The sequence below is a fragment of the Grammomys surdaster genome, unplaced genomic scaffold (genome assembly GCF_004785775.1).
Source record: "Grammomys surdaster isolate TR1022 unplaced genomic scaffold, NIH_TR_1.0 125606, whole genome shotgun sequence".
NCBI classification, from domain to species: domain Eukaryota; kingdom Metazoa; phylum Chordata; class Mammalia; order Rodentia; family Muridae; genus Grammomys; species Grammomys surdaster.
Genome location: NW_021620449.1, coordinates 1,353,812 through 1,378,715, shown reverse-complemented (window position 1 = coordinate 1,378,715; position 24,904 = coordinate 1,353,812). Strand labels below are relative to the sequence as shown.

At 42.0% G+C, this 24,904-nt stretch overlaps 1 protein-coding gene across 1 annotated transcript in view; it reads left to right on the top strand.

The window, feature by feature from the left end:
- The window catches only part of Trank1 (tetratricopeptide repeat and ankyrin repeat containing 1), an 85,458-nt gene that overhangs the window by 29,786 nt on the left and 30,768 nt on the right, over positions 1-24,904 (top strand). The window contains exons 3-10 of the mRNA XM_028787105.1: positions 295-445; positions 2,616-2,734; positions 4,409-4,492; positions 4,729-4,867; positions 6,267-6,398; positions 9,039-9,209; positions 22,624-22,878; positions 24,304-24,480. Of these exons, the coding sequence (XP_028642938.1) occupies positions 295-445; positions 2,616-2,734; positions 4,409-4,492; positions 4,729-4,867; positions 6,267-6,398; positions 9,039-9,209; positions 22,624-22,878; positions 24,304-24,480 (1,228 nt within the window). The remainder of the gene's footprint in view (positions 1-294; positions 446-2,615; positions 2,735-4,408; positions 4,493-4,728; positions 4,868-6,266; positions 6,399-9,038; positions 9,210-22,623; positions 22,879-24,303; positions 24,481-24,904) is intronic.

Genomic DNA, 24,904 nt, shown 5'->3' with positions numbered 1-24,904 from the left:
CCACACACCCACACACCCACACCCACACTCACACATCCACACACCCACACACCCACACCCACACACCCACACACCCACACCCACACTCACACACCCACACCCCCCCACACACACACCCACACCCCCACACTCACACACCCACACCCACACCCACACACACTCAGAGGCACACATGGGGCAGTGGGTTTCTTTGCACACAGTGAGACTTCTGGAGTTGGATTGAAGTTTGCTTTTCTTTTCAGCAGCAGGGTAGAGGTGATAGGAACATGACAGCTTTACTTTGTCTTTTTCCAGGGGTACTACCGAGCTGGTTACTCCTTGCTGCACTTGCTCCAGCCTTATGAAGCTGCTCAGATGTTTTTTGAGGGTCTACGACTTTTGCAGAGAAGCCCAGAACAAGTGCAGGTTCCTGGTTTTCTTGTTGGGATCTTCACAACGATGAGCAGTAAGTCAAACTGGAGAAGAATATTTTAAGTCCTTGTTATTTACCTCAAAAGCCTCATGAAGAAATGACTCCAGTGTTCTTCTGGGGCTAATGTATTCAGTTGGAATGAAACTGGTCTGACAGAAGGCATTTTGGAAACTTCAATGGCTTGTGTCTTTGTAAAAACAGCAAAGTAGTATTGCTCTTATGGAGTCATGTTTTTCAACCTGTAAGTTTCCCTTACTAGTGGTTAGAGAGTTCCTTCTTATACTACTTCTCCTGGATGATTTTGTTCTTTCAAGTATTTTTCTCTAATCTGCTGAAAGTCATTCTTTTTTTCTTAAAAAATTATTATTCTTAGTGTGTGTTTGTTTTCTCTCTTAAGTTTTCAGATTGTTTAGCAAGCCTTTATGTGCTGTGTCATCTCATTGACCCTTGTTCGCTATGAAAATAACCTAGAGGGCTGATGGAGGGTCCTGGGATAGCTGGCAATGAATGTTTGGCAACTTAGCTGCAAAACTCCTTGCCCAGGGATCAAAGGCCTTACATACTATTCCAGGAGGGCTCAGGGGGACCTTGCATCTTACACTTCTTGCCAGAGATGGTGCAGTCTACTGCCCTGGCAGTAACTTTGCCTTCAGATAGTGTGTCTATCAGATTTAAATTATACTGACTTAACATGTGCCACTCATGTTTGTTGTTCCAGGGAAAATAGCATCTACTTTAAGGCATACTCCTATTTCAGAGGTCTCAGAATATAAAAGTTACAGACACTCTAGAATCACTAAGAAATAATCTTGGCTTTCTAAAGTAGGGAAACCGCTGTTGCTAGTGATTGAGCTGCTCTTCCCTTAGCTGTTCCATTGCAACCATCTTCACACACACTTGTGGTCTGTGGTAGAGCCTTACAGACTATGGCATGATGGGGACAGAGAGGGATTAGTACTTAGGCAGTGGGAAAGGGTTAGGCACACCTGTGTCCTCCAGACAAAGAAATAGAGAGCCTCCAGGTAGCTCACATTTTCTTTCCTGAGAGTTTGGTTCGCAGTGTCCAAAGATGGTCTATTTTCCTTCTAAAGTAATGGCTTGGCCAGTTCCCAGAGCTTCCTCAGAGTCTTTCTTCATCTGTGTGAGTGCATGTGTGTGTATGTGTGCCCATCTTAGGGCCAGAAGTCAACAGCAGTTATTTCTCATCTGCTGTCCACTGGATCTCTCGCTGAGCCAGAATGTATACTGTGTGTGCAGGTGCTGTTAGTGGACAGAGGAGGGTGTTGGATCCCCAAGAGCTGCAGTTGTAGATGGTTGTGAGCCACTGTATGTGGATATTCGGGTGCTGAGAACAAGATCCAGCTCCTCTGGAAGACTGGGCTATGCTCTTGACCACTGTGCCATCCCTCTTTTAGGGCACCACACTGCAAAATTTCCTCCCAGAGCACTCCCTTTTTGGAAAGTGAAATAGGCCTATGGCACAGTTCCTAAAATTTTAAAAGCAAATTCATGAAGTTTTACATCCCTTCATATTCTTATCCATATCTATGTCTATCTATCTATCTATCTATCTATCTATCTATCTATCTATCTATCTATCTATCTATTTAATTTAATTAAATTTTGTTTTTTACTTATTTACTTAGGTTTTGGAATTTCTGACCCTGGAAGAGGTGCCATGTTGTTCTGCTACTTACCTATTCCCTTAGACATCTCCATTGTGTGTTTGAGAGATGTGGTCTGCAGGATAAGGAGCTGCAGGAGTTGACAGGCCCCTGTGTTAGAAGGGGTTTCTGCTAGGCATTATCTGCTCGCCATTCCAGGATCATGCTTTCCACTTGTTGAATAAACAATAGTATTTGTCACCAGAGTGAGCTTTGTGACCCCACTTGGGCTTCTATTTAAATAGCATTGCCTTGGTGGTTTACTTGAGAGGATAAATCGAAGCTTCTGTCACTGGGCTCTGCAGACAGGAAAGCTAAGTGATGGTTAGCTTACGTTGTGGCATCTGACTCTTAGGGGACTGACTGTATGGAGAAACTTAAGATAGTTGTCAGTCATGGATTTCTCCTTTGAGGGGAGTTTTCCTCCTGAGATCTTTAACTTATCATTTGACTCTACATGATCTTCATTGGGGAACTGTTCTTTAGGGCTCTAGGCGTCCCTCACTTGAAAGTTTCTAAGCTATGGAATTTTCTTTCAGGTGACTCCATTGTCTTGCAGAGTTTCTTGCCCTGCTTTGATCATATTTTCACTACTGGATTTTCAACAGAAGTGTGGCAATCTGTAATAGAGAAGTTGGCAAAGAAAGGACTATGGCATGTGAGTACAGGAGGTGACTCTTACTACGAAAACACACACTGTATTAAATTATTTCTTTCTTTGACACCAAGGGAATGTAATGTATTATCTTGATACCAGAATAACTTCCTTAAAACATTTTTTTATTTATTTTTTCTTAGTGTGGGGGTATATGCACATGCATACCTCATGCATGTGTGCCTTTGTGTATGTATGTGTGTTGTGTACAGTATATGTGTTGTGTGGTTCTTTGTGTATGCATATGTGCATGCAGATGCATATGCACATGTGTGTACTTATGTGTGAAGGCCTGAGGTTAATGCTGCATATCTTCCTCAGTCATTCCACCTTGTTTTGTTGAACAGGATCTGTCACTGAACCTGGAGCCTGTCATTCAGATAGGCTGGTTGGCCAGTGAACATCAGGGATTGACCTGTCTTCTTTTGCCTCGGCTGGAGTTATAGATGCCTGTTTCTGTGCCTGGGTTTTTATGTGGATGCTGGGGATCTGAACTCAGACCTTGATAGTTGCCTGACATGCACTTTACCAACTAAAGGTTTCTGTGTAGTTTTAAAAGAGCTTGCTAACAGCTAAATAAGATCAGAGGTGTCCTTGAGGCCTTTCCCTCCGTTACTACTTGGACTGGTAATTTCTCCTTTGAGCTTCAGATTTTCATTTGTAAGTTGCAGCATACAGAGTTAATTTCTTAGGGTTTTGCTGAGAAGTAAAAAGGAACAATTGAGGGAACCTAGTGATAACTGTAGTATGTGCTGGAGTTCTACAGTGTGCTAAGCACTGAGTGAACAAGTTTCTTTTCCTTTTTCTAAATGTTTATGGTGTTTGCCAGTATACCACATGCTTGTCTGGTACCCAGGGGATAGTAGAGCATGTCAGATTGTCAGATTCTTGGAACTGGAGTTACAAATGGTTGTAGGCTGCCATGTGGGTGCTGGGAATTGAATTCTGGTCCTCTGGAAGAGCAGCCCCTCTTAGCCACTGAGCATCTCTTCAACTGCTAAGTAAAGGAGTTTTATAATAATCTGACATCATTGTCCTACACAATCAAGGGAAAGCCCAGGAATCCAGTCCGAGGGGGCAGGCCCAACATCCTAGCTCTAGTGATGTATAGGTAGTTTTAAATATTGGGGACTGAGGCATCTTGTAAAAGCCAGGCCAGCCGTCAGGACAGACAAAGCCCTGAATGCATTATCTAGGGCTAAGCACAGGCAGTGGGCCTGTGGAAGGTGTGTATTAACCATGAATCAAACTGAAAGGACCTATTAGCAAACTATGGCCTTAGTCTCAGTTTCTGGGATCCTAGTCCATTGGTGGGGACGTGTGTGAGGGAGAGAGGCTAGAGTTACGTCTCTAGGCATGGTCATGTCAAGTCTGGAACTTTAGGTCTGTGTGACATCAGACTGCCCTTATCCCATCTCATGCTGCTTGATATTAGAGAATATTGTCCATAGCAGGTTGTGAAGGAATGTGGAAAGAACTTTGCTCCCAGGCAGCCAGGAAGATAGCTAGACAGAGACTGATTATCATGGTTCAGGCTAACAAACTTTGTAGTAGCTTAAAAAGTAGATGAAGCTTGTATTTTGATTGTTGTTAGCTCATGCAATAACCTTTCTGTTCTAATAACTTATGTGGGTAATATTACTGTGCCAACCTTCTCTTGTTCTTCCTTATAAGCAGTCGTTTCTACTGTTGTCAGCAAAGAAAGACAGACTGCCAAGCAACATCCATGTCCCTGAGTTGTCACTTCAGAGTCTTTTTGAGGTAAGGGAGTGATTCTAGGAATGTATCTTTATAGGAGGGAGGCCATGTCACTTGTGTTTAGGACTTCCCAGCAGCTGCTTCATTGTAGATGTGCTATTCATGATATTCTCAGGCAGAACATAATTAATTCATGTTTTACTGGTTTAAAAATTTGTGGATGATGGGGTTCAAAGTTTAGTAACAATGTAGTAACTCCCGTGAATCTGCTAGTATATGTTGTTGTTGTTTTTCCCCAGAAGTATGTCTTCATTGGACTTTATGAGAAAATGGAACAAGTGCCCAAGTTGGTTCAGTGGCTCATCTCCATCGGTGCAAACGTTGAAACCATAGGACCCAACCCTCTCCATGCCCTCATGCGTCTCTGCATCCAATCGAGTGAGTGCTCTCCCCTTCACCTAGCTGTTTGGCAGCTCAGAGCCAGAGTTGAGCTACTTGAAGGCAGGCTATGCAAGCGATTCAGAGTTTCAGCATATACATGAAATCTTTATTTCTCCTGGCACCTAGTAGTTTCCAGAGATTCAGCTTGCAAAGATTTTGTGTTTTTAGAGGCTAGACAGAAGGGTAAGGATCCCTGTCCCAGATAGGGATTGGGACAGAGTAACTGTTGAGACAGAGGCAGCTTGCATGGTTCTGTCCCTCAACATGTTTTTCTCCCTCACCTAGAGGGCCTACAACTGTGTTTTGTTTGGGACTGTACTAGGAGATCCTTGAGAAGAACACGGGCTAATACTGACACAGTTGGTTATATTGTCAAGGGACTGCAAACACACTCTCTCTCTCTTCTTCCCCTCCCTCCCTCTTTTTCCCTTAGGGTAGAAAGAAGGGCTGTTACACATGCTAGGCAAGCTGTTCACCAATGAGTGACTCTTGCCCTCACACCCTTTCTAATTTTGAGACTGTGTTTTGTTAGTCCCTCTGTCTGGCTTTGAATTCAGTTGTAACTCAGGCAGGCCTTGGATTTGTGTTCCTCTTGCATTGGCCTTCAGAGCACCAGGGACTATAGGCATGTACCACTAGACCTAACAGAGCTGCCATTTTCATAAAATAGACTCTCTAAAGCTTAATCATTTGGTTTTAAAAAGTTAAATATTCATGTCTATCATTAATATACATACACTTATACCACACCAGATAGAAACTTGGGTTTTCTTGTTTAAGTTTGACACCTGCCTGGACCAGAAGAAGCCAAGAGAGCTCTGTTTAGCTCTTCTAGGCTGTGTTATTGTTCCAGAGGGAATTGGGGTGGCCAGGGCCTGGTGCTTAACTTTTCCGTCTTTTATTTCTGTTCTACCATTATCCATTCTATACTCTGGGGATTTTGTACATGACACTGTCCTTCCTCTTGTGCAGAGATTGGAAGATAAGCATTTAAAAGTAAGGCCTGACTAAAAGCAATATAATCCTGGACTCCATTTTCAAATGACGATTAGAAAATTTCCTGTGTCCTAAAGGTCAAGACCCTGTCCTGTGTCCACTTTACCATAGCTGGAGCCAGATGCAGCTCAAGGCACAGTCTTAGCTTCTTCCCCTGTCTGCTCTGATTTCTTCTTCTCTTTCTTTTGAGTTTCTCTCACTCAGTAAATCACATAGGCAAGAATTCCTTCTAGGCATCCTGACCTAAGATTATCGTGAAATGCCTGCCTCACCTCTTCCCTTTTGGTGGAGAGTAGAAATGTATGTTGTAGTACCCATTTTGATCCCTTGTGGGGCATTCAGTTGGTTTGTTTTGCTGATTTTATGTAGAAAATAATATTTGCAACTTATTTCTGCCCAGAAGAAAGTCAGCTTTTCCGGTGGATAATGGAACACCAGCCTGAGTGGAAAGAGCACATCAACCATAGAGATGATGCTGGCTGCACTGTCCTGCATGTTGCTGCTGCCCACTTCCCAGGATACACCATCAAGCGTGAGTAGGGACACAGATGGGTGTGTGTTGTGGGTCAGTGACTGCAGACATCAGAAAACCCACACATGGCAGGCTCAGAGGATCAAAATTTCCCTTGAATTAAATATGTTTGGGGGAACAGGCTGTAAGCAGGAGGGGAGTGGGTGAGAGGAGAACCGCTGGCTCCTGTGCTCTGTTGACTTGAAGTGATTTCTGTGGGGCTTAATAATTCAAGAACATAGACTTTGACTATACCCCTCCCTGCCCCATACTCACCTTTACCATATGCTACAAAGCCCCTTCCTTCCTTCCTTCCTTCCTTCCTTCCTTCCTTCCTTCCTTCCTTCCTTCCTTCCTTCCTTCCTTTTACCAAATCTGGTATTCTACCTGAGATAACCTGTAAACCAGTATCAGCAACTGATAATGATCTTCATGGTCCTTAGAACCTAACATGGGAATCACAGCCTGTCACACATGGTGCTATACTGGCCACATATAAGAGAGACGGGCATAACTGAGAAGTTGGCTATGGTGACGTGGACAGCCTTTGTAGACACTGAAGGAGGAAAGCTGGTCACTCCCATAGAGCTTTTTGATGACACCCACTTCCCCTAAACTCAGACCTGTCGGTATTTGCTTTCTGTTGCTTATATAAAAAAAACTATTTTTTTGGCATCATGTGTGTTGGCACATACATTTAATCCTAGCACTGGGGAGACAGAGGCAGGATCCCTTTGAATCTGAGGCCAGTTTGGTTTACAGTGAGACCTGTCTCAAACAAACACAGGCCATTTCCCTCACAATTTCAGTGGTAATGAAGCCTCAGTCAGGGAGTGGAGGTGACAGGAGTGGTGGTGCTCACCCCTGGTGAGGTGATCACCTGAGCAGACTAGTGATCTAGGCGACCCAGGATCTTCTGACAGCAAGCCACACTGGAAATAGGGAACTTTTTTATTTCTTTAAAACAAACAAACAAACAAACACCATGTATATATAGCAAATTTCTAATTATTATTTGTGTGTGTGTATGTGTGTGTGTGTATGTATGTGGGTTCAGGGTTGAGCTAAGGTTGTCAGCCTTAGTGGCAAGTGTCTTTACTTGCTGAGTCATTTTGCCAGCTCACACAATGCTTTTGAAAACAAGCACCTCTTAGTTTTCATGGTCCATTTGATACCCTACACATGGGAGGTTTTTACCTCCTTTTTCTTTAATGCTATAATAATTGTGTGAGTTTCCTGAGCTGTGTAACGAAGTACCATTAATGTGGCTTACAGTGGCACTCCCTCTGTTTGATGCTCATTTTTAAGTTCACAGTTCTGTAGGCCAGTAGTACGGAGTGCTGTAACTGGGTCTTCTGCTGATGTTTTGGAAAGGCTGAATTCGAAGTGTTGGCTTTGGCTGTGTCTGGAACTGTGTCTGCTTTCAGGCATGTTTGGTGGAGCAGGATCGAAGACACCAGGCTAAGGTTTAAACTTCCTCTCTGAATTTCTGCCAGAAGTCGCTCTGAGCTTCTACAGGCCATACACAGTCACACTGTGGCATCTGCTACCTTTAAAACCAGCAGAGAAGAACTTTCTGTGCATCCTGCCCCTCTCATCTTTGTTTCTTTGATGATTGGTTTTCCTCTCTGGTCTCCAGGACATTGGCATTTGACGCTCATATAACTAGGTCAGACCCAACTGGATAATCTGTCTTAAGGTTAGCTGATTGGGGGCTTTCAGCGTCTCATTACAGCAGCATCTAGATTAATATATGATGGAGTATACAGACATCATGGGTCAGGAACCTTAGGGCTTAGTATTGTGCCTACTACAGCCAGATGTCAGTAAACAGGAAGTATACATTTTTAATTTTTTTTGTATAGTGAGAGAGGCAGCTGTGAGTACAGAGATGGTGGAGGATAGCACAGTGAGCCCCCTGATAGTTGGCATGGAGATGCCTTATCAGACAGTAATCGCTAGTAAGTATTACACAGGGGAGTTGAAGGTTAGCATTGATTTAATTCTTTGTACCTGTGTAAGTGTTGTGCACCCCAGGGACATACCTGTTCTATTCTGAAAATAGTCAGATCTATGATCACTGAGACATGCTGATGCTTGTCAGACACGTACTTCCGTACATCTGAGCACAAACAGCTGACAGCTGGAAGGTTGGGGCTGGGCAGAGTAACAATGATGACAACAAAACCCTAATGCCAAAGCAATTGCTCCCTTTTCCTTCTGTCACCAGACGTGTGTGTGTGTGTGTGTGTGTGTGTGTGTATGCATATGTTCATATTTACTTTTATATTTCATAAATATATGTATTTTTCTGGAACAATATTCTGCTTCCTCCAGGGGATAAAGAAATCTGAAGTCACAGCTTGCTCTTATCCTTACAGCTGTAACTGTTGCCTAGTAACCAGATTCCCCCTCTCTTTGCTTGTTGCCAAGGAGAGGGGAGAAAGGTAGAGAGGAGCGCACTTCTGAACCTCTTAAAAGCTATTGTCCTTCCCACTCCAAACCAGGACTCCTTGCTTTGGGGGAGTTGGGTGGACTGCCCAAGGCTGTCAGTTTAGGCTGCTTAAATAAGAGGGACCCCAGTTCCTTGAGCACTCATGGGGACATCTCCTTATGGAAGGAGGCATGAACATTCCCGTTTCTCAATCTGCTCTGCCCTAGGACAAACTGAAGATGTACAGATGCTCCTGAGCTTTGGAGCAGACCCCACTCTGCTAGATGGACACGCTCGCTCTGTGGTGGATGTTCTCAAGAGGAACAAGAACTTCAGAGCGATTGACAAAATCAACAGTCACCTGGAAAAGCTGCCTTCCAGTGCTAAGGGCCCATCAGGTACAGCTCCAATGATTTCACTTTTTGTGGGGAGGTGTTGGGAAACTGGTTCTGTGACATTAGATGTAAATTGATTTATCTTTTCTTTGGATGTGTAGGTGGAAGTGAAACTTTCCCTCCAATGTTCAGGAAATATGTTTGTGTTTTTGTAAAGACAGAATGAGATAACTTACAGAGAGCATCTATGATGTTCTTGGAATGTTTCTACATTTGAACAGTGTGGGTGACCCCCTCCTCCACCATGCACGCACATGGAAAAACCATATAGAATAGGAAGGAGGCAGCCAAAATTAAGCCTACTTCTCAGAAATAGTTGTTGCTGACAATTCAAAATACACTTACACCTCTATTTTTTGACTGTTGATTTGGGGAGACTGCTGTGTAAGATGGAGCGGATGGTTGTACCAGAGCCACTGCTGGGCTTGTGTGGTAATGCCATTTGTACTGTTTGTCTTCTATCCCTAATTCTTTAAATGTTTCCTGCCTCATCTATGGGTTGATTCTAAAATCAGAAACCAGTGGGTGGCATTTTCATGGTATTGTGATTGTTTTAAATATTACTCTTCCTACCATAAGCCTCATGGCTGGGCCCATAGAAATGAATCACCAGCTGTCTGTGACCCATTCTAAGCAGTGCTGGTTAATAAGTGTAGATAGACTGTGCTCCTTACAGCGCCTGGACTCATGCACGACCTCTGGACTTCTTGTTACCTATAGATATCTTTCTTGATTTGCAAGAATACATACTTGAGTTAAGGTTTTCAGGGAGGAAGCGTGGATGGTAAAGTTATGGAGTGTTCGAAAATGTCTTTATCTTCATGTTGATTACTAATTTGGATATGTTATTATGTTTTATTGACAGCAACTTGCCCTTGCCCTGCCTCATCTTGTTACCAGCTCTGTAATTAGCTATCAGTAACCTGCCATCATTTAGTGGCAGCCTTTTCTAGTATATTTGTGAATTCATTGTATCTTTAGATTTATACAATATTCTATAAAATTGCATGACAATTTTGAAAAAATTATTAATTTCCTTCTAACCTCCATTGCCACTGATCAGAAGTCTGATGTTAGTCATTTTGTTTCTTTTTCTAGAACATTCTGTGGCCATGAGTTCTGAAATTTCCTGGAATATATCAGGATGGAGGTCTTTACTTATTCTTTTGTGGTGCTTGCTAGTTCTTTTAATCTAATTTGTCTTTCTTAGCTCAGGGAAAAGATCTCCTATCATTTTATTCCCCCACCCCAATCTTTTTCTACTACTGAGTCATTGGCTAAATTTGCTGTTTGTATGTTTATCTACTTTCCCCTCACATACATATACTTAATTTGGTTTTCAGCTTTTCCTTTTATAATTCCCATTGTTTACTGCTACAATTTAAGATTTGGAAAACCATGATTTTAATTTCTAAGAGTTCTTTTTTGTTTTGATTATTTCTTTTTTTCCTGAGAAATTTTATTTTATGCATATGACTGTTTTGCATGCATGCATATATCATTGCACCAGGGTGTGCCTGCTGCTCTCAGAGGCCAGAAGAGAGTATTAGATCCACAGAAGCCAGAGTTACAGATGGTTGTGAGCTGCCCTGTGGATGCTGGGATTAAACCCATGTTTTCTAGCAGAGCAGCCAGGGATTTTAAAGGCTGAGCCTTCTCTCCAGCATGTTTCTTACTGCAGTGGGTCATTGTTTTCATCTGCCTCATCTTCTTGGATTACATTAAAGAATGTCTCCCCCATCCTGGGATTACTTATGTTACTTTTGAGGTTTTGCTGGTTCCTTTTCCTGCTTCTCTCTGATGCTATTGTTCCCTTTTAACTATCTCTTGATTCTTCTGTCACTTTTGTGAATAAAAGATTGGATGAAATGGTTACTGTTTGTATCCTGGAAATATTTAAATTCCTCATAAAGACCCATTCCTGTGAATGGTTAAATGAAGAGCGGATATCTGGTGTGGGAGACAGTCTGATGTCATCTCAGGATTATTGGAATTGTCAGAGTTTGACAAGAGTTTTTTTTTTTTATAATTTATTTTTTCTCAAATCATAATTCATTCACACATTTCTGTGTTATAAACACAGAAAGGCAGGATGTGGGGAAGGGAATGACACTGGAGTCTGGGTGTTCAGGGGGAATACAGATATCTTCAGAATCGGGTATCGGCTGGGTGAAGGTTCAGGGGACAAGTCACTATGACTCTGCCTATGTCACTATGACTTGTCCTTTTCTAAGTTGGTATTGTCTGCCAAGGCTACCTATTTACAAGGTCTATGGCTACTCAGGCTTGTAAATTTCCACAAAAGCTGCCTGTTTACATTAGCTTATAGCCATCTGTTTCAATGATTTTCCACTGTGACCCAAGACTTGGTGTTAGTATACATGTATGACAGGCCTATTGCTGATTTTAGGCCTATGGCTGATTTTAGGCCTTCAGTGTATAAGCAGGGCTGCCCCTGACATTTCCTCCCTTCTTTAAGTATAGAAGGGCTGTGGCAATTCTAAACTTGCAAAGGCGGGGATAGAGGCCTGACCTCCAGTATTTGAAGGGGACCTTGTAATGGCTCCAGTCCCCCTGTCGTTGTCCAATGAGGCATGAGGGCCATACCCGTCCTGATGTCTTTTTCCTGGAGAGGGGATACTTTTGACATCAACCCCTATGCAGTCAGGCTTGTCCCTCAGGGAACCCAGATAGATATTTTTATCTTTTATTTATATTCCCTTGCAGTACTTAGCCTCGCAGCCTAAGCAAGAATTCAGATCGCCTGTCAGAGGGGGTTCTGGGTGGCCCCTCTCTGCTTGGTCTGGGGGCAGAAGTCCCCCCTTTTAGGTTGGGTGGAGATGGGTTTTGGAAACACCCTGTATAAAGTAACAACCTCATCTTGAATCTCGTGGTCCTCCATAGCTAACTTATGATAATGTATCTGAGTAGGTTTTGCTACCAAATTATTTATCTGTTGTATCAGAGTTAGTCCGCCTATTTGAGGGCCAGGGACCAGCAGAAATAAGCAAAAAGAACCCAAATAATGGTCCCAAGATGGGAGGAAATAGGGTTGACAACCTTGGAGAGGCTGAAAACCAATTTGACAAGAGGTTTTTGAAAGATTTATTTATTATTTTTGTTTTATTGCTGTGAGTGTTTGACCTACAGGGGTGTAAGTGTACCATGTATATGTAGTACCCCAAGAATCTAGACAAGGGTGTCAGATCCCCTTGAGCTGGAGTTACAGGCGACTGTGAGCTGATGTGTCAGAGATGGGAATCAAACCTGGGTACTCTTGAAGAGCAATAAATATTTTTAACCCCTGGGCCAGCTCTTCAGCTTCCATAAGGCAAACTCTTCTGTTGGGGGGATTGTTTTAACTTTTACTTACTAATTTAAAGTACCTTCTGTTGTTTTCTTGCGGCCATGATAATAAGCAGAGGGGAACATACTTGTGGAATCTCAACCCTCCCTCCTACCCATGGATGTTCACACTTCAGACTGTGACATACCAGGTTTTGTTTTTAAATGTATTCATATTTTAAGAAATTGAGATTTTTCTCCCCCTGTAGGGCAGTGTAATTAACCAACAATTGTGACATGCCTTCTGATAGCCTGTTTATATAATCTCAGTTTCAGAATGACCTTCACAACTTTAGAAATCTAAAGTAACCAAAGAGGTTACTTTGCCTATAAATTTTGAAGTTTTAAGATAACAAGAAAGGACCATTAGTAGGTATGAAGTGGCTGACATGTTTACAAAATATTATTAATTCTTGTCTTAATTCTTAGAATATTTCAAATATTTTTAAATGGAGCCTTTTAACATCATCTAACCTTAAAAGCATCTTATTTGAGTCAGGCTTTATTTTTTGTGATGCTGGGGTTGGAACCCAGGGCCTTGTCCTTGCTAAGCAGTGCTCTTCCTCTGAGCCACACCCTAACCCTGAGACAGCCTTCCTCCTGCTCTTCTCTGACATTAATTAAGAAGCTGGTTTTGGAACCAAGAGAAAGGCTCAATGGAATCTATGCTGGTCTTCCTTGTGCTCATCACGGTTAAGTTGTACTTGTTGGCAGGAAAGCATGGGGAAGAGGAATGGATAGTATTCCATGATTTGCTAGTTGTTTCCCCAGGTGGTCTGGTTGACAGTGCTTGCAGTCCAGTGCAAAGCGCTAGTTCTCATTGGTCCCAGCTCTCATTGGTCCCAGCTCTCATTGGCTCCAGCTCTCACTGGACCCAGTTCTCAGTGCTAGCTATTGATTATGCAGAGGTGTTTTAGAACGTTGAGTATGAAGGTATCTTTTGCTATGATGAAATAGTGAAAGACAATAGAGAAACACAGAATTAAAAGTGAAAATATAAAAGGAATCCAATCAAGCAAGAAAATGAAGTTAGTGGCAGGAAGGGATTGTAAATTGAGTTCTCCTGTATTTGTCAAAGTGTCCTCAGCAGAGCCTCCTAGAAGTCTGTCCTTGAATGTGATTATGAGTAGGATGACATCCCACACGGTCCCTTTGAGGGTATATAGCTGCATGGACTTGCATTCATTTATTTTGTTTTAAAGATTTTTCCTGTTGTACAATTTTAAAAACTATAGTGAGAATGGAATATTTATTTTAGATCAGCTCCATATAATGTAACATCTGAGGAGATGGACGTGTTCTGCGTCTCTAGTCTCATGATAGTCATTGGTCACATATGGCTGTTAATGTATATGGCTTATGTATCTGGAGAACTGGAAATTTACCTTTATTTAGTTAGATAGCCTTTAGATAAGTAAGCTAGAAGTCACTGTATCTGACTACTTTTAAATTTTAGGCCTCCAAGAGGCCTTTCTGTCCAAGCAGGAGCTGAGAAGATGAAGAACTCAAGGAAAAGGGTGTTGGGGTACCAGCATGAAGATGAATTTAAGTTTCCTTGTGTGGGCCCTACCTCCTCATTGTCATTATTTTCGAGGACAAATCAAAGTACTGGTTTATGGAGGATCCATTCTGAGGCTGCTTGTGCCTCCATCTTGATCAGTCTGACGTGGGATCTGATGAGGTTTATGCATGTGGTCCTGATCTCAGCACTGAAAGGACAGGGTTTGTTGTTTTCGCACCTGGATGAATAAACAAGCTCACAGAATAGGATTGACAGTGCTTTCTCCACTTACTGTTTCTGGAAGTTGTGGACCCCATTTATTGCTGATGAGACTGATCTCTTTGGATAGGCTGGCCTTTGGCATTAAGTGAGAAACAATGATTTCGCTAAATATTTCTATTATTCTCAAGATGAGATATTTCTCAATGTTTATATATACATATGTGCATGCAAATTCTGATTTGGGGAGTTAAGAGGAACACTAGATTCTGCATTTCTCACCAGTTACCAGGGAATGCATTTTGAGCAATAAAGCTTTAATCTTGGTCAGTCAAGATTATAAAATTGTCTTTGACAGCGCTTGGTGGCCACCACCAGATGGCATCATGTCCATGTACTCTGGGAGCTGCTGCTAGGCCTTTTCTTAGGACCAGGAGCAAGATGGAGCCTTTATCTGCTGCTGCCTGAGGTCTCCTCCTCACCCTTGAGGCTTTGCCTAATGAGCTTGGGTCCAGCTCTGAAGGGGAGCTGGCTGCTTTCTGCCAGGAGGGCTCTCCTTGTCAGTGAGTTCAGCCTCAGGCCGTGGATCTAGGGTGTCAGTTGTATTTCCCTCTTTTTTTTGTAATTTTAAAGAAAAAACATGAAATGTAGGAAAGCAAATACTAATTACCCACAGATTTGCCTACCAGGAAAACTGAATGTATCTGTGAACTGATCATTTAGTCTTTTATTCTAAGTGTAGTTATTTGTTTTTCTTTTATTAATTGGGATTGATATGTTAGCCTGAGCGAACTGTGTGTAATAAAACTTACTAGTTTTGTCTTTTATACCTTGAATGATAGACTTTGGGTAAAACTGAAGTCTCTTTTTGAAATAATTTATGTCTATTTTTGACAAATTCTGAGCTCTGTTGCAACTTCAGAAGTTCCCTTTAATTTTGATTTCAAATTATTCTTATTTATATTTACTAAATATGATCACTGTAGAAAATTTGTAAAAATGGAATTTTGTGTCCCAATGCCAATCTGTTGTTAATTATACTTTGGTGTATTTTCAGTCTGCTTTTCTTGCTTATGTTTCAGCTAATAGTCATCTTTAAAAAAAAATCTTTGATTACAGCATACAAGCAATTTTGCTTTCTGGTATTTCTTTTGTTTCATATTAAGCTTGTGGAAATTTTGAAAAAAGGAACAGAAAACTTAGATAATAAAAAGATATCTGCAGCCTTCACTCAGGGACACCATTTGTCACGTTTAGAATGGCCCTTCTAAGCCTTCTGTGTTGTTTATAACATTTTATGCCCTCCCCCACAAGCTGGAGGTTTCCCAGTCTGCAGTTGCTTTCTTAACTAGTCTATATCCTGCAACCACGTGTTTGTTTCTTTTTTTTCCCCCTGTTTATTTTCATGTGACTCTTATGCTAAACTAATTTTCCTGTGGGAAGAATGATCTTTTCGGAAGGCTTTTAAAGGTACTGTGCAGGGAGAAGTGCCAAACTTGCATCAGCCTTGTAGGAAAGGAAGTGCTTCTTTTACAAAAGGTCCTACTCTTTCTCTTCAGTACTGTTGGTTTTCAGTGTAGTCATAGGCCTTAGGATGCAGGTAAGAGGCAAATCCAGGAGTGCTAGCCAGTCTCCATAACACCACGCGTATTTTCTGACTTAACATGGGCTTCAAGGCAGGTGGCACGGGGCCTTTGACAAACAGTTGCCATGTAATGTAGTATGTGATATGGTGGCTCCTACTGCTGCCTCACATCTGAGGCTCTTTGATTAGAAGTCTGTGGGTATTTACCATAGAAGTTGGCACATATGTGGCACATATTTCTGGGGTTTTGACTTTATTTGTTGAAATGGGATCCAGGTGTGTGGAGAAGGCATTGTAGAGTATGTAACTCTGCCTGGACTTCTGGTCTCATAAGCATTCAGTGTGCCCTGACATTGAAGTGCTTTCACTTTGACTTTGGGCTCATGAAAGCTGTTTTGCTCTTGTTCCTTAAAGTTTCTGTAGTGCTAGCAATAGAAGCTGGTGCTGTAATACTTTTTATATGTCACAGTCAATTGTCTCTTCTGTAGATATTGGCTGAGTTGTTTAGGCTGTTGTAAAATTGCATGCTTTTTTCTTTCTGAGAAAATCAGGAAACTATCCTAAAAGAACTTTTGATGATAAACCTTAGATAATTATAGAAGGTTTTAGGTTCTAAATAGTTTAAGTTTAGCATTTAAAAAATTGGGGTCTGTATTATGTTTTATAAAAAGATAAGGAGAGAGAATATGTTTGGTGGATGTGTAGTCAGATGTGGGGGAAGGGAGTGCCTCTGCAGGCCCGTGTTGAGGCATCCCTTCCCCCTGAGGTACCAGCCACCCGATGGTATAGTATAGAATAGAGTTTATTCAGGGAATGGGGAGGGGAGTTGAGAGGGCAGGGGTAGAGAGAGAGAGAGAGAGGGAGGGAGGGAGGGAGGGAGGGAGGGCGCGCAACTATGAGCATGTAGAGAGATGGAGGAGGTGAATAGGGAGAAAGGGGAGAGCAGGAAGGAGGGGTCAGAGCAGGAGCAAGAAGGCAAGAGAGAGGAGGGGGCGAGCAGCCCCTTTTATAGTGAGTCAGGCATACCTGGCTCTTGCCAGGTAACTGTGTGGCAGAGCCTAGACAAAATGCTAACATTCGCCCATTTTGATTTAATTAAAAAAGAAAAATTAGAAAGAGGTGATGATGGAGCGAGAATATGGTCATCGTGATCTTTTAGCTACTTCCTGCTGACTTTGGGGCAACGCGTCTCTAGGAAATGTAGGAAATGGGTATAATGATGTTGGTCCAGTCATAGGAGAGTTAGCTGTTTCCTTGCTGTTCAGAGTCTGTGGAATCATCTGTAGATAGATCAGAAGGAACAGCTCCAGTAGAAGTGTCTGTGTCTGTGAGAAAAGATTGGAGTATCTAGGGGTTGCTTCACTGGAGCTGTCCTGGATTGTATGTAGTAAACACCTGGACTTGACAAGATGCTGAAACACACACACACACACACACACACACACACACACACACACACAAAAACACTAGGTAGAGAATAAAGTTAAGTACTTTTGGGAGAAAGAAATTTTTTCTTAGGTGTACATTTGAAACCCTTTGAAACCCTTAAGTCTTAGCGGCTGGAAGTGAGTCCCAATTCCAGAAACAGGAGAGGAATCCCACCCTCTGGAATAGGTAGTGAGAACTTTAGGCTATTGATTAGCAGATGTACTTATTTGAAGTGGTACATGCCTTTGACCTCAGTATTCAGGACTCAGAGACAGGCAGATTTTTGTGAATTTGACACCAGCCTGGTCTACATAGTAAGTTACAGACCGGCCAGGGATACACAATCAGACTCTGTCTCAAAAAAAAAAAAAAAAAAAGGAAAAAGAAAAAGAAAAAGAAAAAGAAAAAGAAAAAGAAAAAGAAAAAAAAGAAAAAAGAAAAAATGGGACTAATGATGTAGCTCAGTTATAGACTGCTTACCTAACAAGTGTAAGCCCTGAGTTCAATCCCTGAATCAGCTTCCTAAGGGTGAGATGTGTAAATTTTACTGAGAATTCAAGAGAGAATGGCTGGAAAAATCCCAAATGCTTTTCAGGGTATGTCACATATCACAGTGGTTACAGCTGAAACTTTTGTCTTGGCTCCACCATTAGTCAGATGTGTGACCTTGGACTAATTGGTTGTTTCTGGTACTGTCACCCTGTCTTCCTCCCCCTTTGCCTCATCTGTGAGCCAACTGCATAATGTAACCAGACCATCTTCCCTCACTAAAATGCTCATGCCCAGTAGCTGTTAGGGTGAGGTTAGGTAAATTGGATTATATATAAGGTCAGCCAAGTTTTATATAATAATGGATAAAGGATAAATGGCACACTCCAGACTCTAGAATGGGACCACCTTCTTTGAGGTCTTATGATTTTGGGCAAATCACATTGAGGTAGTCTTTGGGCCTAACCACAAGCTGACTTATCCTCACGTAAACTTAATTGTAGCTGGTCTTTGCTACTTTGTGGGTTCTTCTTTTTCCCATCCTCTATTCGGGTTTCACCCCATCACTAAATAGGAGAGAAAAAAAGAGCTGAAAGAAAGATAAAGGCCTTTGAATCTAATTTCTTTCTTTTCGTTTCTTCTTTGAGCACAACTACTAACAAACTACAACCAACTCCTGCTCTGAACAACTAACAACCATCAACCCTGCCTAGCACTGCTCTAGCATTTATATACCCTCTGAAAAGTTCCCAGAATTCCACATGTCACACAATCAGAGAAACTATCTGTAGCTGGAAAAACCATGCCTCTGCTGGAGCACAAGGCAAATCATGGCTGCTTCAGCTAGTTAAAAATAGCCCCAAATCCCGCACCTGGGATTAAAACAAAAATACTTATAATATTTCTGTGTTTTTAAAAGAAACAAAAATTCCAGAATTCTCAAAAATGTCACTACACTTACTCAAAGTTGTAAAAGTAAAACTTAAATTATTGGAGTCTGGTAACAATTCTTCCAAAGGCTACAGGTGGTAATGTTATTTCTTGAAAATCCTTTGCATTTCATCATCTGTGGCTTCAGACTTCCTGACTTCTCTAAGGACTGTGTGTGCTGCTGTGCTCCTTCTAGCTAGCTCCACTCCTCCCCACAACTCAAATTGGCTTAAATTGTTTTTAAAAATATTTTTGACTTATATGCTAAAAATGTCACAATTGGCTTTGTTGTCACCTGGACCCATTTTCTTCCATCTTCAACCCAGCCTGGCCTCTGGCCAGCTTTCATCTTAGACTTAGTGAAACTAAATCCAGGTGTCTAACCCCCTGACTTATTAACATATGTGGATTGGTGTACTCATATCCCCTTTGAAACCATTTGAACATCCTGCCCCTCCCCCAGACTTCATTTTTGATCTTACCAGCAGAACCAGTAACTCTGATCAGGATGACAGTCTTGACTGACTCAGGCCTAACTCCTTCACCCTCCTAGAATATATGAGCAGATTCTGAAGGTCAGAACTGCAGATATCTATTTTAAAAGTTTGCCTTTATACTTTACCTTGTTAAAGAAAGATGATAGACTAACCTATATTTAATTTCTCTTGTTGTATTAATGAATATTCATTTCAAAGATTTAGAAAAAGATGGGAAGCAAAAGCCAGCAAGTGCAAATCAAGTTTATTTTATTTGGGTAATCTTCATTTCTCCCATCTGCTCTAGTTGGAAGAAGAGAAGTCATAGGAACCTTTTTTGGAATGGTTTATTCTTATCCAGCTTTTTTAGTGATATGATTGTCAGACAAAGTACAGAATGCCCAGTATATTTGAATTTCAGATAAACAAATTTTTCAATGTAAATATATCCCCAGTATTATATGAACTCAACTAAAAAGTTGTTTATTCATTTGAAATTCAAATGTAACCAAAAAGCAGTGGCACATACCTTTAAGCAATACCAGCTGCTTAAGGGTTTGAGGCAGGAGGAGCCCTGTCTGGACTACATAGTGCATTCAAACTAAGCCTGTGCAACTCAAAATCATTTTTTAAAAAAAGAGTCAGTTTTCCCCATCCTCGCTCCTTCCGATGGGATCATGAGAGCAGGAGAGCTAGTGCTGCCCCCAATCTTCTTTAGGCCCTGCTCCTTGCCTGGGCAGCACAGTCGAGCTGGCCCTGGATGTGGGGGCTGCAGGTGAGCCAGCCTCAAGATCATAATGACATGAGTGGGACTGGGGTGCATGATGTGAGTTCACACACACAAAACAGCCAGTAAAAAGTAAAAAATAAATTCTTGAAAAACCGAGCAAACAAACAAACAAGGGCCAGGAGTGTAGGACAATGGTAGTACCTACCTATTTGTACTTATATGTACCCTTTGTTCTATCTCTAGTACCAAAAAAGAAGAAAGGGATTGAGGGAGGGGTACAGGGAAAGAAAAAAAAAGGAAGAGAAAAAGAAAAAGAAAAAGGGAATGAATTAAAATTAACTGGCATTCTTCATTTTTTTGTAATTTTAAAATTACAATTCTTTTTTTTTTACATTCATTTACATTTTTATTTATTTATTTATTTATTTATTTATTTTTTATAACTTATTTTTTCTCAAATCATAATTCATTCACACAGGGGTTATAAACACAGAAAGGCAGGATATGGGGAAGGGAATGACACTGGAGTGTGGGTGTTCAGGGGGAATACAGATATCTTCAGAATCGGGTATCGGCTGGGTGGAGGTTCAGGGGACAAGTCACTATGACTCTGCCTATGACTCACTTGTCCTTTTCTAAGTTGGTATTGTCTGCCAAGGCTACCTATTTACAAGGTCTATGGCTACTCAGGCTTGTAAATTTCCACAAAAGCTGCCTGTTTACATTAGCTTATAGCCATCTGTTTCAATGATTTTCCACTGTGACCCAAGACTTGGTGTTAGTATACATGTATGACAGGCCTATTGCTGATTTTAGGCCTATGGCTGATTTTAGGCCTTCAGTGTGTAAGCAGGGCTGCCCCTGACATCTCCTCCCTTCTCTAAGTATAGAAGGGCTGTGGCAATTCTAAACTTGCAAAGGCGGGGATAGAGGCCTGACCTCCAGTATTTGAAGGGGACCTTGTAATGGCTCCAGTCCCCCTGTTGTTGTCCAGTGAGGCATGAGGGCCATTCCTGTCCTGATGTCTTTTTCCTGGAGAGGGGATACTTTTGACATCAACCCCTATGCAGTCAGGCTTGTCCCTCAGGGAACCCAGATAGATATTTTTATCTTTTATTTATATTCCCTTGGAGTGCTTAGCCTCGAAGCCTAAGCAAGAATTCAGATTGCCTGTCAGAGGGGGTTCTGGGTAGCCCCTCTCTGCTTGGTCTAGGGGCAGAAGTCCCCCCTTTTAGGTTGGGTGGAGATGGGTTTTGGAAACACCCTGTATAAAGTAACAACCTCATCTTGAATCTCGTGGTCCTCCATAGCTAACTTATGATAATGTATCTGAGTAGGTTTTGCTACCAAATTATTTATCTGTTGTATCACAGAGTTAGTCTGCCTATTTGAGGGCCAGGGACCAGCAGAAATAAGCAAAAAGAACCCAAATATTGGTCCCACGATGGGAGGAAATAGGGTTGACAACCATGGAGAGGCTGAAAACCAATTCTTGTACCAGCATTCATCTGTCTCTTTCTCTCTCTGATTTTTCTTAGGGCCTTCACTACTTATTTCATGCTCTCTTTAACCCTCCTTGTCTTGTCTATGTAAAGGCAACCTTCTTCTTTAAGGGCTGTACACAGTCAAGAGCTATACCCAGCCTTTTCTATTGTAATAGAGTAAATCAAGTCCAATAAGGATCTTTACGATTTTAGGAGGTCTCTTCAGACAGCGAAACGAGGGATATCAGTGGCCCTTCAAAGGTCTGAGTAGTATAAGTTCAGAGGCCAGCATCTGGATTAGAACTTCTAACAGCAGACATCACAGGTGATTCATTTTTACCTGGGATGCTGCCTGAGTTCAAGCTCCTGGGAGTCCCTCTTTCTCTTGGTTTTCTGGGGTTGGGTGCAGAGCTGCTGCCTGTGACCTGCTCTATGCTCCAAAAATTACAATTCTTTATTGGTTAGGGGACACACGTACCAGTTTGCACATAGAGGTCACAGGACAACTTGTGGGAGTCATTCCTTCCACCATGTAGGTCCTGGAGATCAAACTCAAATCATAAGGTTTGGTGGCAAGTGCCTTTCCTCACTGAGCCCATCTTGCCACTTCCATCTATACAGTAAACTTACATAGTAAATTTGCCAGTCTTCTTAGTGAGGAAGCATATTTACATTTTTTCTAACCTTAAGACTCATCAATATCATGAAAGGGGATTGTCATCAGCTTATGTCTACACATCAAGGAACAGATGGAAATACTTCTGTCCTATGACACAGTTAAGGACTGAAGACTAAGGCACTTCTGTCTTATCTCTAACAGCTCTTGGATTTTCAGCTCTTCTATCATATCTCCCTGTAATTCAGTATTTATGAATAGAGTATACTCTCAATGTTATGAAAAATTGAAGACAGACCTTTACTAACTCAAGTATTTGCCCTGAACCAAGCATTCAGTCTTCAAAAACATCTTAATCCTGGGCTCTGTCTTCTTCACTGGGTGTTTTTAGTCTTGGTCCTGGAACTCCTGAGCCAGTGCCTGTTTTGATGTTCCTTTATGGTTAAGTAACTTGTCCAAAGTAGTCCATTATTCCTTCATAAAACTTCCACAGTGCTTAAAAGTTTTGACTTATAAACCACTTTAATTATGTGTATATATAGGATTGTAGTTGGGTGAGGAAGAGAAATCATATGAACCATTTTTGGAGTATAGTGTATTCTTATTTTTGAAAGAAATTCCTGCTGGCCTGGTTTGTGATGTTAACCGAGACTGTGCCACCACCTTCATCAAATTCTTACTGGAAAGACAGAAGTGGCCTGAAGTACTTCTACTGCTCACCCGCAAAGTCAGTGGGCAACCTCAGCTCAGAAATGGCCTCATCAAGGATTGTGACCTCTCAGACCTGGACATATGTACTGTCATTCCCCATCTCAGCTCCTGGGACCAGAGGAGGACCCAGCTTCTGAGCCGCCTGATTGACAGTGGAGGTGAGTGTGCTCTGTGACTTGTCTGGATGCTTCAACTATAGACCGGCTGTCCCTCCTTTAAAGAAACCAGCACATTTCCATCTTTTTCTCCCAGCAAAACAGTGAGGGGTTAAAGTGAGTTGGCTTGAGGGATGCTATATTCTTGTGAATCCCAGCTAGGCCTTTCCTATTTTTCTCATAAGTGGGACCATGTATGTGGAAGGTCCTTGACATTTGCGCCCTCCCAATGGTCATTTACACTTGGCTTTTGGCCAAACCTTTTTTCTGCCCTGGATACATCATGTGGACCTTTGTCCACTCCTGTGGCATTCTTCCCTAGTCAGTAGACTGGGATTTTATGATGCTGGCTTATAGAGAAACGGGTGGGAACATTGGACGCATTATAAGAGCATTGGTAGCTGTGTGTCTGGAATGTTCGGACATTGTACTAGATTGAATTTAAGTAAAAAAAAGTCAGAAATGCCTACCTGTATTCCCCACATGACCACTCTTGTCCTACCAGGTGTGTGGCCTTGAGCAGGCTGTCACACCTCTACTCATTTATAAAATGAGAATAACAACAGTCTATATTTCTTAGAGCTGCTTTACACATTAAATGAACTTGTATGTGAAGGCTTTTGGAAGAGTACCTTAGCTATGTGGTTTTCTTTTTTGTGTTGTAATCCTTCACAGAGAGTAGTAACACACTGATCCTTGGCTTTCCAACTGTTACACTCAGCACAGAGCCTCTAGGTATTAGCTCCACTCACAAGGAGATGGAGTGCCTTTTACAAGTTATTTCTTTAAGCCTCTTCCTTGTGTATGCTGCTATCTCAGAAATGACTGGTGTGACAGAATTCCTGTTTTATTCTTTGATTAAGCCAACACTCACAGGTCATCTCCAGCATCAGGTGCTAGTATAGCAGGGCTGCAGATATACAGGGATATATGGGGATATACAGGGATGGGCCGCCTCCGGGTGGAGGTTATGGAGGCTATGGAGGCTGTAGTGCAAAGGGAGTATGGACTGAGCTCAAAAGAAGGTGAGGTGCTGCGTGGAGTGGAGCTGTGTCAGGGAGGGAAGAAGCAAAGATTTGGAAGTATACTGATGTCCTGACTCCTGACTATGTCAGGAAGATGGTGTTAGGAGCGTTAAGATTTCCATTGTTCTTGTTCCCTGTCCTTATTCCACAGTAGGAAGTGCGGTCCTGTGGTAGGACTAGAGAAAGGACAGGAGCAATGACAGGAGCATGATTAGAGACATCATCCTTGAGGAGGGTTTTCCCTGAGGGCCTAGGAAGCCTTACTGCTCAGAAAGGTGGGGGTGGGGGGCATCTTGGAAGTCAGATGGGCACCTTGCCCTTTTCATTGGTAAAAAGTCTGCCTCCTTCCAGGGTCCTGATGCTCTCTTATCTGCCTCTTTCTCCCATTCTACTCCCCTTCCAGCATTGCCTGAGGGTCTCCAAGACAGCCAGGACAGGCCACTTCTCATGTGCCTGAGACACGAGGACTTTGACTTGGCTTTTCTTCTCTTGACCAAGGGTGCAGACCCCCGTAGTGTTTCTCTCATGGAAGGTGACACTCCTTTGCATGCAGCGCTCCACATCTTTCTGGACATCAATGGTAAGCCTCTTTCTTAAGCATTTTGTTTCTGGAGGAGGAAGCTGTATATTAGAACTGATTCTTTGCTCTCTTATCTGGGGAAAAAATCTGAGAAAGGCCTATTTCCTGACCAGATCTAGTATTATTGTACATCATGGTGAATGATCAGATTATAGTGTGGGGGGTGTTAAGTCCTAAAGTTGGCTGTAAGTAGCTTACAAATACTTTCCATGTATTTTTATCAGTCTTCAAGAATCCTGACTTAGATCTTGCTATAATACCATCAGGTAATTTTAGGAGGTTCCATCGATTGCTGGGCTACTATCTTGTGCATGGCCTCTGCTTACTGGTTGCCAATATACACTCTTGATTGTCACACTTACACTGCCTCCACATGGCCAGATTTCCCATGGGGCAAGTGACCTTGGCCGAGAGCATTGTCATT